Source organism: Lissotriton vulgaris, chromosome 11 (genome assembly GCF_964263255.1).
Source record: "Lissotriton vulgaris chromosome 11, aLisVul1.2, whole genome shotgun sequence".
Classification (NCBI taxonomy): domain Eukaryota; kingdom Metazoa; phylum Chordata; class Amphibia; order Caudata; family Salamandridae; genus Lissotriton; species Lissotriton vulgaris.
In genome coordinates this window covers 193404156-193420196 of record NC_141699.1, presented here as the reverse complement: position 1 = coordinate 193420196, position 16041 = coordinate 193404156, and the positions used below count along the sequence as shown (strand labels likewise).

Here is a 16041-nt window from a genome sequence, read left to right as displayed (position 1 = left end):
GGGAGGGAGACAGGGAGAGGGAGGGAGACAGGGAGAGGGAGGGAGACAGGGAGAGGGAGGGAGACCGGGAGAGGGAGGGAGACCGGGAGAGGGAGACAGGGAGAGGGAGGGAGACAGGGAGAGGGAGGGAGACAGGGAGAGGGAGGGAGACAGAGGGAGGGAGACAGAGGGAGGGAGACAGGGAGAGGGAGGGAGACAGGGAGAGGGAGGGAGACAGGGAGAGGGAGGGAGACAGGGAAGGAGACAGGGAGAGGGAGGGAGACAGGGAAGGAGACAGGGAGAGGGAGGGAGACAGAGAGGGAGGGAGACAGAGGGAGGGAGACTGGGAGAGGGAGGGAGACAGGGAGAGGGAGGGAGACAGGGAGGGAGACAGGGAGAGGGAGGGAGACAGGGAGGGAGACAGGGAGAGGGAGGGAGACAGGGAGAGGGAGGGAGACACAGGGAGAGGGAGGGAGACACAGGGAGAGGGAGGGAGACACAGGGAGAGGGAGGGAGACACAGGGAGGGAGACACAGGGAGAGGGAGGGAGACACAGGGAGAGGGAGGGAGACACAGGGAGAGGGAGGGAGACACAGGGAGAGGGAGGGAGACACAGGGAGAGGGAGGGAGACACAGGGAGAGGGAGGGAGACAGGGAGAGGGAGGGAGACACAGGGAGAGGGAGGGAGACACAGGGAGAGGGAGGGAGACAGGGAGAGGGAGGGAGACAGGGAGAGGGAGGGAGAAAGGGAGGGAGACAGGGAGAGGGAGGGAGAGAGGGAGGGAGACTGGGAGAGGGAGGGAGACGGGGAGAGGGAGGGAGACGGGGAGAGGGGGAGAGGGAGGGAGACAGGGAGACGGGGAGAGGGAGGGAGACAGGGAGACGGGGAGAGGGAGGGAGACAGGGAGAGGGAGGGAGACAGGGAGAGGGAGGGAGACAGGGAGAGGGAGGGAGACAGGGAGAGGGAGGGAGACAGGGAGAGGGAGGGAGACAGTGAGAGGGAGGGAGACAGTGAGAGGGAGGGAGACAGTGAGAGGGAGGGAGACAGGGAGAGGGAGGGAGACAGGGAGAGGGAGGGAGACAGGGAGAGGGAGGGAGACAGGGAGAGGGAGGGAGATAGGGAGAGGGAGGGAGACAGGGAGAGGGAGGGAGACAGAGAGGGAGGGAGACAGAGAGGGAGGGAGACAGAGAGGGAGGGAGACAGAGAGGGAGGGAGACAGAGAGGGAGGGAGACAGAGAGGGAGGGAGACAGAGAGGGAGACAGGGAAAGGGAGGGAGACAGGGAGGGAGACAGGGAGAGGGAGGGAGACAGAGGGAGGGAGACAGGGAGAGGGAGGGAGACAGAGGGAGGGAGACAGGGAGAGGGAGGGAGACAGAGAGGGAGGGAGACAGAGAGGGAGGGAGACAGAGAGGGAGGGAGACAGAGAGGGGGAGAGGGAGGGAGACGGGGGGAGGGAGACAGAGAGGGAGGGAGACGGGGAGAGGGAGGGAGACGGGGAGAGGGAGGGAGACAGGGAGAGGGAGGGAGACGGGGAGAGGGAGGGAGACGGGGAGAGGGAGATGGAGGGAGACAGGGAGAGGGAGGGAGACGGGGAGAGGGAGGGAGACGGGGAGAGGGAGACAGGGAGAGGGAGGGAGACAGGGAGAGGGAGACAGGGAGAGGGAGGGAGACAGGGAGAGGGAGGGAGACAGGGAGAGGGAGGGAGACAGGGAGAGGGAGGGAGGGAGACAGGGAGAGGGAGGGAGGGAGACAGGGAGAGGGAGGGAGACAGGGAGAGGGAGGGAGACAGGGAGAGGGAGGGAGACAGGGAGAGGGAGGGAGACAGGGAGAGGGAGGGAGACAGGGAGAGGGAGGGAGACAGGGAGAGGGAGGGAGACAGGGAGAGGGAGGGAGACAGGGAGAGGGAGGGAGACCGGGAGAGGGAGGGAGACAGGGAGAGGGAGGGAGACAGGGAGAGGGAGGGAGACAGGGAGAGGGAGGGAGACAGGGAGAGGGAGGGAGACCGGGAGAGGGAGGGAGACCGGGAGAGGGAGACAGGGAGAGGGAGGGAGACAGGGAGAGGGAGGGAGACAGGGAGAGGGAGGGAGACAGGGAGAGGGAGGGAGACAGGGAGGGAGACAGGGAGAGGGAGGGAGACCGGGAGAGGGAGACAGGGAGAGGGAGGGAGACAGGGAGAGGGAGGGAGACAGAGGGAGGGAGACAGGGAGAGGGAGGGAGACAGGGAGAGGGAGGGAGACAGGGAGAGGGAGGGAGACAGGGAGAGGGAGGGAGACAGGGAAGGAGACAGGGAGAGGGAGGGAGACAGGGAAGGAGACAGGGAGAGGGAGGGAGACAGAGAGGGAGGGAGACAGAGGGAGGGAGATGGGGAGAGGGAGGGAGACGGGGAGAGGGAGATGGAGGGAGACAGGGAGAGGGAGGGAGACAGGGAGAGGGAGGGAGACAGGGAGAGGGAGGGAGACAGGGAGAGGGAGGGAGACGGACAAGGGAGAGGGAGGGAGACGGACAAGGGAGAGGGAGGGAGACGGACAAGGGAGAGGGAGGGAGACAGGGAGAGGGAGGGAGACAGGGAGAGGGAGGGAGACAGGGAGAGGGAGGGAGACGGACAAGAGGGAGAGAGAGAGAGAGGAAGGGAGGCAGAGAGAGAGAGGAAGGGAGACAGACGGAGACAGTTAGAGAGAGACAGGGAGACAGAGTGATTGAGAACCCTCCCCCGAACACCCCTAAGATGGTTCAGGCTCGCTACGCTACGCTCGCTCTCTACACTGCTTTACTGTGTCCCAAAATGATGCATCTCCAAAAAGTGTGTCTCCAACATGAAAAGTTTGGAAAGCTGTGGAGTAGACTATCAAATCGCAGATCTGCTTAGCAGACAGAGGCAACAAATCCACAAGTGGAAACTTCATCCTCGAGTTCTCCTCCCTTTCTTTCAGATGTGGGCTTCCCAGACATAGATCTGTTCGCCTGAGCCAAAACGCAAAATGCCCAAGCTTTGCCTCCAGGTATCCATACCCATTGTCCAGAGGCATTGCACTGTGGATGAATTGGTCAGGGATATTTGCCTACGCTTTTCCGCCCCTCCCACTTATTCCACTAGTGGTTTGGAAGCTCAGACAGGCGTCCCTGACACTAATCCTAATTGCTCCCTCATGGGCCCGTCAACCATGGTACACCACCCTGTTGGAGCTCTCAGTAGGCCCTCACCGCAAACTGCATCTTACACCCAATCTCCTCACGCAGAACCGTGGGGAGATAGACATCCAGATCCCGATCTTCTCAACCTTGCGATCTGGCACCTGAAGTCATAGAGTTTGGCTACCTTAATCTTACGCCGGACTGCATGAACATTATCAAAGAGGCTAGATGTCCTACTACAAGAGCTTGCTATACAGCAAAGTGAAAATAGTTTGTTATTTATTGTAATAACAATCAAATCAACCTGCTTGATGCTTCATTTAAGAACATCTGCTATTTACTGCATCTACTGCGTTCAAATTTAGCGTACTCATCCGTATGTTTACCTCTTGTTGCAATAGCTGCATACCTTTAAAATAGACAAGATCTGTCTCTCTTCAGAGTGCCTGTTAGTAAGGCATTCATGGAAGGACTCAAAAGAGTCATTCCCCCAACACTTCCACCTGCCCCAATTTGGAATCTCAATATTGTTCTCACCAGCCTCATGGGTCCACCCTTTGAGCCATTGCACAAATGTGAGCTGCAATTTCTCACTTGGAAAGGTTGCTTTCCTCATAGCTATTACATCACTGAGTAGAGTAGGTGAGCTTCAGGTACTAACCATAGAGGAACCATTTTTACAAGTGCACCAAAACAAAGTGGTTCTTCGGACTAATCCTAAATTTCTACCCAAAGTGATTTCTTCCTGCTATATCAACCAATCTGTTGAGTTGCCTGTGTTCTTCCCTCAAACAGATTATGTGGCAGTACGAGCTCTACACCCCTTAGAGGTTGAACGAGCATTACTTTATTACATAGAAAGGACAAAACCTTTCCGTTATACAAAACTACTTTTTTTGGCTTTTGCTCCACCTCATAAAGGCAATCCCATCTCAAAATCAGGTATTGCACAGTGGATAGTCAAATGCATTCAAACATGCTATGCAAAAGCAAAACGAACATTGACAATTCCCCCTAAATCGCACTCCACTCGTAAAATAGGGGTTTCTATGGCTTATTTAGGAAGCATCCACATAGAGGATATCTGCAAAGCTGCAACATGGTTGTGAAAGTCTGGAAAGGAGCGAGATAACCATACCTTCGCGATGAAACAAAACGTTTTATTCTTTATTTTAAATGCCAACAGAAATATAGAAGACTACTGTCCGGTTAATTTATCTTAGTCTTCTTTGGTCCTCGCCTTTTATGATCAGGGTCTGCCTCCCGTCATCTTCTCACTGGTCACAGAGCTATTCTTGACCTCTGTAAAACCAAAAAAATAGAATTTCGGAGAAGGAGGGTCCCTAGGGGGTTCTCTTCCCAAGGGATAAAGAGCGAGAGTTCACCAAGTGCTTAGTTCGGCACCTAGGAGTTGTGCACATGTGAAGGTAGGGTGATTGGGATCATCGGGATAGTTGGTGTTCACCCGCTAACACAGACTTTCACCCCACCTTCCCAGCCCACCTAGAAAACCTTGCACGCACCTGAGATAGCCACATTCCTCCGGGAACATGGCGGGCTGTAGCACACTTTTTTTGGCCTCCTGGCTCTTCCAGGATCTTCCCCATAGCTTCTCTCGTCTACGGCCTAGTGAGCGGACTGCTCTCTTCCTCTACCTCTGTCCCAGCTGGGACTTCTTCAAGTCTAGCTTTCTCCCGTCCTCTGCTGCTTCTGGATTCTTCTCTGCTGCGCTGTTCGCCGGGTTCCTCTCTTCTGTCATAGGGCCGCCGGCTGTGACGTGGAGTTCAGGGGCGGAGTCGTCCGGGAAGTGCTCCCAGTTAAAGGAGCCACCCGTATCACGGGCGGAATCTGGTGCCGGTGTGGGAGTCGAGGGTACAATCCACCCTGGCGAGTCCATTGGCTGCAAAGAGAGAAGAGCATTCATTCCATGAGGAACGCATCACCAGTCGGGAAAAACCATTGGTGTCAGCCTGAGCCTCACAGGTTCCGTGACAATGGACTGCACCTCACACATTTACAAAGCACTATTGTGTAGATGTGTTAGCAAGACAGCAAGCTAGTGTGGGCCAGGCAGCTCTATGTGCACTCTTTCAAACCTCTGCAACAGCTACAGGTTAGCCACCGCTTTGGGAGATTAGTCTATGCAAAGCATGTGATCTACAGCTCAAACAGAAAATGCTACTTACCCAGTATTCATCTGTTCTTGGCATGTAGAGCTCTAGATTCACATGCGCCCACCCGCCTCCCCGGGTACCTACATCTGTTGCAGTGATATCATATGGACATCTTTATTCTACTACTCTTAATAACTACATTATCACCCTCTGGGAAAACAATGTAATAATGGAGTCGGTGCCCATGCGCACAAGTCACCAAAAGGAGGAGTCACCGACCTCGTGACTGGAAAGACTTCTTCGAAGAAAAACTAAGTGCAAACATCCGGACCCAAGACTAGATGACAGGCTATGCAAAGCATGTGATCTACAGCTCACATGCCTCCAACTCTTCAATATAGATTTTGTCTTTAGCTTATACTTGTGGGGAATATAGGTGTGCCCCATCGGAATCAGGAGGGCATGGGTCAATCTATACCCGATTTGGTGCAAGGCTTTCCCACCTAGCGTCGGTCTGGCTCTCTCCCATCCCTAAAGAAGTTTTTTTTTTTTCACCTTATACTTGTCCCTGCATTTTATTCAAGTTTCCTCTTCAGGAACTAGAGATAATTGTATGATTCACTTCCACATCTTGACACTGTCACCACTCAGACACTCATCCTCCTGGTGGAGGACGTTGTCACTTGGAGAACAGGACACTCAAGGGACTAGACTCGATGATGTTTCTATCCACCATATCACACCTAGGGTGATGACTTACACCATTGGTTGTGAAGACTTGGTTAAGGGTCTTCGAGGTACTGTTCTAGGAGATCCTGTCAAATGCTTCGTGGCTCACTCTCCTTTTTATTTAGAAGTCCATATATATACTGCTGGACACATGTTGTAGAAAAGAAACGTGCCGATAGTCTAAGAGGCAGCAGTTCTAATAGAAGAAATTGATTGATAGTCTGCGTGATACCTTCTTTGCTGAAACGTTTTTGTTTTTCAACAGTTTTTAATATTTGATTTGATGTCTCTGTTATCAGGTTTCAGTGGAAATGGAGATCCATCTTGTACCATAATGCAGAACTGGGCATGGATTGAGGTAATGTTTCCGGAAGGCAAACTTAACTGAACAGATCCTTCTGCAGACCAGGGAAGGATTTTATGGTATCGAATGTGAATTCGGTACTCTATTTCCTTCCTCTGTTGTTTTTTCCATGGTATTTGCAATTTTTTTTAAAGATGTGTTCTGTGAAAATGTTTCCTCGTGAATTCATTTCCATGCAGCACCATGTATTATTCTTTAATTAAGTGCATATATTTACCTTAATTCTGTGTTCTTTTTTTCATAATTGCCCAATCTAGAGTTTGTGGTTTTTATAATAAAAAAAAATCCTTTCATTCTACCTGGGGCCGTATTACATACTGTGCACTGGGGGCACAGCAGGCGTTTGTGCCCGCTTTGCGCGCCCCCGGGGCACTTTGGTATTATAGAAGGGGCGCAGACGCTTGTGCGTCCCCTTCTATAATACCGATGGCGCTTGCACACTTAAAAGTGCCAGCGTTATCAACAGAGGGTGTTCCCTCATTTGCATAGGGGCGTGCCCAAAGCAAATAAGAAAATTCCTAAGACTCTGGGCCTGCTCCATAGTACAGACGCGGGCGCAGAGTCAAAGAAGTTCTCTGAAGGCGCACTGACGGTGCGCTATTTAAAAGGTGTCGCCTGCCCCAAGGCAGCTCATTCACCATAATGGGGCGCATGGCATTGTTGGCACCTGGCGCACCTTTTCAAAGGTGCGCTGGGCGCAAACAATGCCAATAGGTAATACGGCCCCTGGTCTCTTGCTCTTCTTGAGCCCCAAGTATTTACTCCGCCATTCTTCTCCTTGCTCAAAGTGTGAGGTATATTTCACTCTTCCCTCAGCATACTGCTCACAGCAGCATATCATTGTTGTTTTCTATGTGAATTCATTTCGTGATAGAGATGCTGTTGTCTGTTTGTTGCAGTTTGTGCTGAAATAGACAACAGTTTGATGTTGACTGTAGTTTATATGTTTAATTAAGTGTCTTTGGTTGTGATTTGTAGACCTGTACTGTCTGTAAAATAGTTGAACCCCAAAACATCTCTTTACATACTTTACAGGGCTCCGATGTCCTTTCTAAGGCAGTTTGTGCTCAATATAATTATTCATATAATTTATAAAAGAATTGCTGGACAAAAGAAATTGTATGGAAAGCCACCAAAGCTGTCATTTTTTTCATAATGCCTTGATGCAGGGTTTAGTTCATGTCCTGTTTTTATTTTTCCTGGGATAGAGTCAGCAAGAAACAAATATATTGCCAAATTATGGATAATTTATACCTGTGCTACTTATGAGGAGGATCTATGATGATGATTCTGCCACCAGTTAATGTTTGTTACAGGTTAAAGATTTTTCTATTTCATTTTTAGATTTATCAAAATGGTCCTTGGGGTAATTTTAATGAATGTACCGGGTCTATACATCAGTACCTTATAGCTGATTTAAATGCACAATGTCACTTTTAATTTATAGACAATGTCACTTTTTAATTTTGGAAGGGTTTTAGCAAAGTTGTTACAGGCACTCCAGTGCCTCTCCCCGAATGGCTTATGGCATATCAAAGAGGCTAATTCTGTTGTCCGGTCATCCAGGGGGAGTTGCATGAAGCTTTCACAGTTTTACTGTTAAATGTTTTTATGTGTTCGGAATTTGTGAATTGATAATGTGTTTTTTTACATGGGTGCTGAATTGAATGGCCATATATATTTTTTAGATAAACAATATATAGATGGAGTAGCCTTTTATTTTTTACATAGTTTTGGTGAATGTATTTCTATATTTCCTGTTTTATTTGCACTCCTACGGAGTATTTGTTTTAATTAATTTATTTGGTGGTAATGTCTCTGTGGAACCACTACTTTGTGTTATCAATAAATACTTATTCCCTAACATAAATTTTATAACATAAATGTTATAAAATAAACAAATATCTACATTTATATACATTATAATAAAAAGCCTTTATTTAATTAAATGGGATTGTAACCTCATTCATTTTTAATAGGCCCGTCACTGCAACAACATTCAGAAGGCCAGAGAGCTCTGGGATAGTATCATGACTAAAGGAAATGCAAAATATGCCAACATGTGGTTGGAGTACTACAACCTGGAGCGGTATGTCTTACCACAAATGAGTATAGTTGAGAACAATTTTTAGGAAAATTATATAGTTAACTTGGAATTGCTGTTTCTAACTTCATTTGTGTTTTGCTCGAGAGCCCTGTAATAACGCTTCAAGCATCTCAGAATATGGTTTACAGTTTCCCAGCAAGCACATATTTAGAGATTATGTTAAATATATTTTAGGATTACTCCAAAAAATTGAAATATTTTGTTGACTGCCGTTCAATTCTTGTATCAACCTTAAAGTGCTAATAATAATGAGTGTGTAATGTGGTAAATGTCTTATTTTTCATAGGATTTATCGAGTTCCATTCCTCTCTGGTGTGTTCTGCAAGAAAGCGTCTGTCTGTTTAAAGAGCCTTTTCGCTTCATATGCACATTTCTAATGTATAGAAAAGAAACAGGCTAATTAACACAGTGCTGTATTCTTGAAAAGTGTTATTTACGTTCGCTAGCTTCTGTCTGCTGCTTCGTTAACATTCAGTTTGTAACAGTTTTTAAAATCAGTTGTTACAAGGAGGGACAGTTCACCAGCTTTGCTTTGTAGAGTGTGGATACAAGAGATTCAGTGATCCGAATATTGCATTGTAATTGCATTTATAGAGCACTTACTACCCTAAAAGGGTGTTAAAGCATACTGCTCCAGAACCTCGTGGTATTCAAAAATGAAATCTCTCATAGGCAGAGAACGGTGCGTGATTGGTAGGAGTTTTCTGGGGAAGTGAATACATCATGATATGCATATGGCAGCTTTTTTTTTTACAGTGGACAGTATATGTACATCCCTTTAAAAAGGATAGACTGCAATTGTTTCTCAAGTTTTGTGGACCAAATGTAACCTAGCTTAAAGCTCTATTTTATTATTATTAGTATTATTTGAGATTTTTACTGGGCAACTAACCCAACGGCATCATAGCTAGTTAAATGGATTACATAAAGATTGTTTACAATAGTTATACCAAATATAACTTTGCAAAAATTACATGTGCATAGTTTACAGTAGGCACCTCGAAGAGTCATACAATATAGGGAGTAAGAAGTCATACAATATAGGGAAGGAAGCATAAAAACGGCTTGTTTACAGGGTAAGGATAAAGAAGGGGAGCGAATATTAGTAGAGAATATGGTGGTGTGGGGTATCCAGATGAGGGGTTGAGATCGAGTTCAGAGTGATCAGAGAGTTTGTTCAACGCGGTACTTGGTAGGTGAGGCTGGGTAGTTTAGGTGGATTAGTTTAGGACTTTGAGTGGAGACAGTCTTAAGTTTTTCTTATAGTGAAAGTAGGATTGGTTGTCACGCACTTCTTTAGGAAGGGCATTCAAACCTCTTGGGGCATTACCAGAGAAGGATCGAGTGAGGGACTTGGTTTTCTTGAACTTGGGAGGAATAAGAAGAAATGTGTTGGAAATTCGTAGTGCTCTTCCAGCTTTAGTGAGTTTGTTAGCAAGGTAGGTGGTATTATTAGAGTAGAGAGTTTTATGTATTAGAAGGCTGTTTTGAATACACTTCTCGCTTCGATTGGTAGCTAGTTGAATTTCTTGAGGGTGGGAGTGATGTGATTGAATCATCTCCCTCCATCAGCCTGGCCTCTGTGTTGAGTATGGACTTTATTGGTAGAAGGTGGGTTTTTGGAATGCCCTTGATATTGTTTTTTTTTGGAGTTTTAGGGTGTAGAAGGCACTTTTTGCAGTTGCGTTAATATGTTCTTTCGTATTCAGGCTTCTGGCTAGTGTAATCCCAAGTGATTTGACTGAGTTCGATGTAGAATGTTTGCAGTTTAGTGCAATTAGACTGTCAAGCCAGTAGTGGGTTGGGTGGCGATTCTTTTTAGGCTGGAAGAGGAGTAGTGCGGTTTTGTTGGGGTTTGCTTTAAGGAGAAGTTAATTAAACATAAAAAACAGCATAGGAAACATTTTAATTCCCTTTGTGTTTGAAGTTTTAAATTTGAAAGATAATACTATGTTTCGGCAAATAAGAAGATAAAGATTTAGTAGTTTTTATACATCCTTTCTCTTCTTTTACAACAGTACTGGGTGGAGCAAGTACATAATTCCTTCTCAAGATAAGGTTTGAGGGTCTTTATTGCTTTGGCAGTATAAAAGGATATTTGTAAAGCCCCCAGGTAATTACCAGAGTTAAAATGTTTGTGTGTAACTTGGTCAGATAGATTTTGGATTTATATTTCTACAAAGGTATTTGGTGCTATTTGTAATGGGCTTCATTTTCCTGTGGTGTAGAGGTATTTTAGTTGTTAAAAAAAGGAACTTCTGTGAATCTAATTACAAACTTATATTGACTTGGACTTAGACTTATTCAATGTAAGTTGTTAAGCTGTGTAGGGAGAAAAGGTAGCAGTGACTAATCTCCCACCCTGCTTAAACAGAAGTACCCAAAAAGAAAAACAATTTTTCCCAAGGTTAACCTCCCGTCATCCTTTGCAGTTTGGGCTAATAAGCAAAGCAGTCCCAAAAGAAATGTATGCATCATGAACCTACTAAACATCACGCATATTAAAGACAATTAAGACGTTCAACATTGTAGGAAGCTGGCTCTTTATATATTGGACCAAAACAAGGTACACCGTGTCGAGTCCAGACAACCCCTAGTGGTCTACAGACGCAAAAATGATTATAATAAATGCTTTCCTTTGTGGTAGTGTAGACGAGCAGTTTAAGCTTATGAGAGAGTAGTGCTAAACATTTGTTGTACTCACAGAGGCAATAAATTAAACATTAATTCAAGAATAAATCCTAGACCAATTTAGAAAAATAAGTCTTCTTTTTATATAAAATTTGGTATCAAGAACTTTTTTTCAAATAAGTACTTTTTTTAAATATAAATTTTTACAGGTAAGTAAATAGTTCAATTCATTGTGTCTTTACGCAGCAATGCTTCCTTAGGGGAGAAAAGGCATATGTAGCATACAGTTATTTATGTTCGTTTCTGGGGGCTTAATTAGGGTGGTAGGGGGCCATGGTCCACAGCACCACCTGCAGTTTCTTGTTACCTGCCCTGTGGCATCCGTGTGAAGAGTTGCTGGTCAGGTTGGTAGCTGCGCGCGCTAAGCCAATGGAGAGAAGGGGGGTCACCTAGAAACAAGATGCAGAGGGGGGCTTGGGAACAAGTCTGGGAGCTGCCAGTGGGGCACACACAAGGGTCCTGGGAACAAGGGGGCACAGCCGGTTCATCGGTACCTTGGCTGTGGGGTACTAGTGAGCAGAGTGGAAAGGTTGGGTGGGCTGTGTGTTTCTTAGGGCCTGGGGTTGTCAGTCTTGCCGGTGCAAAAATCAGGACTGCTGGGCCACTATGGAAGTGGGTCTCTGCGGTGCTGATAACCCTCAACAGCTGCTCGGTCTCGGAGTAGTGGGAGTCCAGACTGGACTCTCACAGGCTCTTTTTGATGCAAGGGATCCGGTACCCTGTGTATTGGTCCTCTGCTGTTCCGGTTGGTCCTGGTGTCCTCTCACTTTGTTGGGGGCATTCTTTCTGCCCCCAAAGTGCGCATTCTCTCACCTGCAGTGGGTCAGAAACTTGTCTGTGGTAGCAGGCTGGTCTGCATCAGTCAGCCAGTACACCCATAGTTCGTAGGTTTTCAGGGGCACCTCTGAGGTAACCTATGGGTGCATGTTTTAGTAAATCCACCCCTGGAATCAGTGGGGGCCCCACCCCCTCCGCCTGGGACAACTCCTTGTGGCCAACCACACTAGGAACAGCACTGGCACCCACGGACCACGCACGCAACCTAGGATTCATCCTCGACTCCTCCCTCTCCATGTCAAAGCAGGTCAACTCTGTCTCCTTCTCCTGCTACAACACCCTCCGCATGCTACGCAGAATCTACAAGTGGATCCCGAGCGAAACCAGAAGAACGGTGACCCAGGCCCTCGTCAGCAGCAGACTGGACTACGGCAACGCACTCTATGCAGGAATCCCGACCAAACACCTACAACGGCTGCAGCGCATTCAGAACGCCTTCGCCCACCTGATCCTCAACATCCCTCGACGCAGCCACATCACCTCCCACCTAAGAGACCTACACTGGCTCCCAGTCAACAAGAGGATCACCTTCAAGCTCCTCATCCACGCACACAAAGCACCTCACAACACCAGACCAGCCTACCTGAACAACAGACTAAACTTCTACACCCACGCCGCCAACTCCGCTCCACCAGCCTCGCCCTCGCCGCCGTCCCGCGCATCCAATGAACAACCTCCGGTGGCAGATCCTTCTCCTTCTTAGCCGCCAAGACCTGGAACACCCTCCCCACCCAACTGCGGCAGACCCAGGACCTGCTCACCTTCAGGAAGCTCCTCAAGACCAAGCTCTCTGAACAGTAGCAACACTCCCCCCCCCCCCCCCCCCCGCTTCCCCCCAGCACCTTGAGACACTCACTGGTAAGTAGTGCACTCTACAAATTTACTGATTGATTGATTGGGGGCTTATTAATCCAAGATGTGTTATACCAAACATCTCTAGTTTCAGTCAAGTCATCTTGTAGCTGAGGAACTCGTAGACACCAGTTTCCAGCACATGTTCTCAAAACGGCTTCCCTGTTCACTTGTAATATCTAAGAATTCACTTTCATATCACAGGGACGATCTGCTCATGCAGATATGTCCACACTTGTGGTGTAGTGCACCGTGCCTTAGAGCTGTAAGGTCTGCTGCAGGAGCTGTGCCTTGTTGTGTCCACTTTTCTCTGCACCATGGCACACATCTGCCTTCAATGACAGTCTGCATGTAGGTCATGCAGCAGCCCTTAGGGACTCTCTTTAGCCTCCTTGCCCTAGGTCCAGGTGTACCATTTGCTAGGGACTTACATGGGGTGGTAAAGGTATTGTCGTTTGGGGGAACAATTAAAATATTTAGGGAAAGAGATCTGGCACGGTGGACCTGGATAGCAGGAACCCAACGCACTTCTGTCAAAACTGTGTCAGATACCAGGCAAAAAGTGGGAGTGACCGTGTCAAAAAGGGGTACTTACCTACAAATTTTCAAACCAAATTTAACTAAAACATTACAATTTATGAATAAAATGTTTAAAAAAACACAAATGGAAGACAAATCTTGAAGATTTGCCAAAAATAATCATATTTAGATAGGTGCTACTGAATACTGATGTTTAGCTGTAAAGCAATTGGTTCAGGTTTACTGTTAAAGGAACAAGACTTACACCACATAGGATTACCTGCGAATGGCATGCAATACATCAATCTGCTGGGAAAAATAGTGGCAAAAGGAAAGGTGCTATGGAACATTATGCCTCAGTCCTTATGTGAGTGTCCTGTATCCCCATCTGCCAGCCCAATTTCTCTTGGTGGTTTTCTGATGCGCTGAGGGAAAAGGGATTATTTGGATGTCTTATAGGAACATCTGTTGCTTCCATCAATGACTACATCCCCCACGTAGACCAGAGAAATGCTGGTTTATTTTTGGGAAGTCTTCGATCTTTTTGTGAATCAGCTTCTTCATGCAAATTCAGCATTTAAAGACAGCTGAAACAGATGGCAAGGTCCATTTAGCATGTGGCACACCCTCATGCTTATCTGGACAGTCACTAGCAATGTCTGGTGGAAACTAGCTGGTATAGTCACAGTTTGTCACAGCCAGGGGTTACATAATGAGCTTGCTATGTGATAGTCTTCCCTATGTCCTATCTGAAGCTAGCTCCTATTTTGGTAACGAAGGCACAAGTACTTCACTGTCTGTATACAAGCTTTCACACAACAAATCGATAGTGGCAGTCAAAATTTATTTTAGGGCAAAGCTGACGGGATGTTCTGTTGATGCAAGAAAATTGTCAATTTCTGATAGAGCCTTATAGATAGCTGGAACTTCCTCACCCTTTGAATTCTCCCCAGGCATCAGAGTGGATCTGGGAACTTTTCCCTAGTATTTATGTGCGTCAGAATGTGGCACTATTCAGCTCCGTACTGACTCGTTCTGCTCCAAAAGTGATGTGTGAGATCTATTTAAGAGCCACTGCTGCATGCTGACATAAGTTCCTTTCTTTCAACCCCACCAGACATGCATCCGGAGCTTCACTTGTCTCACAGAGACATTTCTTCAAGATTTTTCTTCACAATTTATTACAGTGTGCAAGGGATGCCACCCCCTTAGACAACAGGTTTTAAACCCTGTAAGGATTATTGCCAGCGAATTTCAGTGACAGATCCCCACTGGATTTACCTGTGTGTCTGGAGTCCATGACCTGCAAAGAATGCATCACTGAACCTCGAAGGCCATCAGGGAATGCGAGGTTAACATTTGTAGTTAAGCACCAGGAGACACAGCATCCGGCCAACTCTGAGTCCATCCTGTCGAGCCTTTCCACAGCTGTCATGGCTCCTTACCATCAAAACTGTGTTCCTAATTGCCTTTACCTCCAGAATGTTAGTTAGCTTAAGACTCTTTGTTTCCATCCTCCATACACCTCCTCCGTACCCAATAACCTTGTTCTGCGAACTCAGGCATCCTGTCTACGGAAAGTTGTTATGCTCTTCCCCGTCAGTGAAGCCATCACCCTGCCAGTGTTCTGTGCTCTACCTTACCCCGCTAAGAGGTAGTAGAGACTCCATCGCTCTGACCCAAAAAGAGTGCCTAGCTTCTACATCGATTGTACCAACGTTGATTGGACTATACCCATGAATAAGATCTCAAGTCAAAATAATCTACACACCGGTCTATCAAATTGCTTTTGGGGCTCCGCATCTGGGGGGACACACTCTCGAAAGCGGCTGACATCAGTACACAGAAATGGCACCTATATAGGCCTGTATGTCACTTCCAGAGCAGAATGGCGTCAGTGTAGAGCAGCACGGCACCACCTTTCGCAACACAGGCCTGCGATGGAAAGGTCTCCGGATGCAGTCTGTCACTTGGGTAATATCCAAAAGGTAAGGAATCTGCAACTAGATAGTCTCTACCAGAAAAAGTGTTACTGAAGGTAATTAACTTGATCATATATGTGTTTACGCAGGTCTCTAAGGGCAAGAAGTAAAATGAGGAAGGACGCTGCTTTTCAAAATGCATACTCCTAAACAATTTTCCAGAATATCCTACTTTGAGTGGGAGGAATATAGCACCTGGGAAGGTTCTACCTGATAAGCTGAAGTTGCATGATGTGTGTTAGGTGTATTAAGTTGAGGGGAGGAATGTCCTTGTGAATTAAGCCCAAGGTAGTTTCTAATGTAAGATGCTGCATGAGTTCACTCCTATCATAAAGGTAGGATAAGGCTCAGGCTCCTGATTTTGGCCCAAACCGGTTCTGCCACAGGAATAGTGAATCTCCACTGGTTAATGGTTAACCCTAGACGTGCTGGTTGCATTGTCTCAATGAGCCCTTTTGTTAACTGGTGACTGATATTGGGTATGAAGAATTGATGAAGGCGTTAATGACTCCATGCTAGAGATTTTGTAAGTGCTCCCAATCCTAAGGAGTGATAATTTAAATGTCTAGAGGGTCACTGAGATGAAGTTTCAACTAAGTATAGGAGTCAGTCATTCTTTGCAGGGAGGCTTCCATCTAACATTGGTGTGTTTCACCGTTTAATGTAAGGACGCAATGTTAAAGGTACCATTACTAGTTCTCAAAAGTCAGAGGAGTGTTTCCTAAATCAGGCTT

The 16041-nt window shown here is 47.0% G+C and overlaps 1 protein-coding gene across 1 annotated transcript in view; it reads left to right on the top strand.

Moving 5' to 3' along the window:
* Positions 1-16041, top strand: part of SART3 (spliceosome associated factor 3, U4/U6 recycling protein) — a 651822-nt gene that overhangs the window by 327735 nt on the left and 308046 nt on the right. Inside the window, exons 11-12 of the mRNA XM_086943090.1 lie at positions 6255-6313; positions 8299-8408. Coding sequence (XP_086799216.1) covers positions 6255-6313; positions 8299-8408 — 169 coding nt within the window. The remainder of the gene's footprint in view (positions 1-6254; positions 6314-8298; positions 8409-16041) is intronic.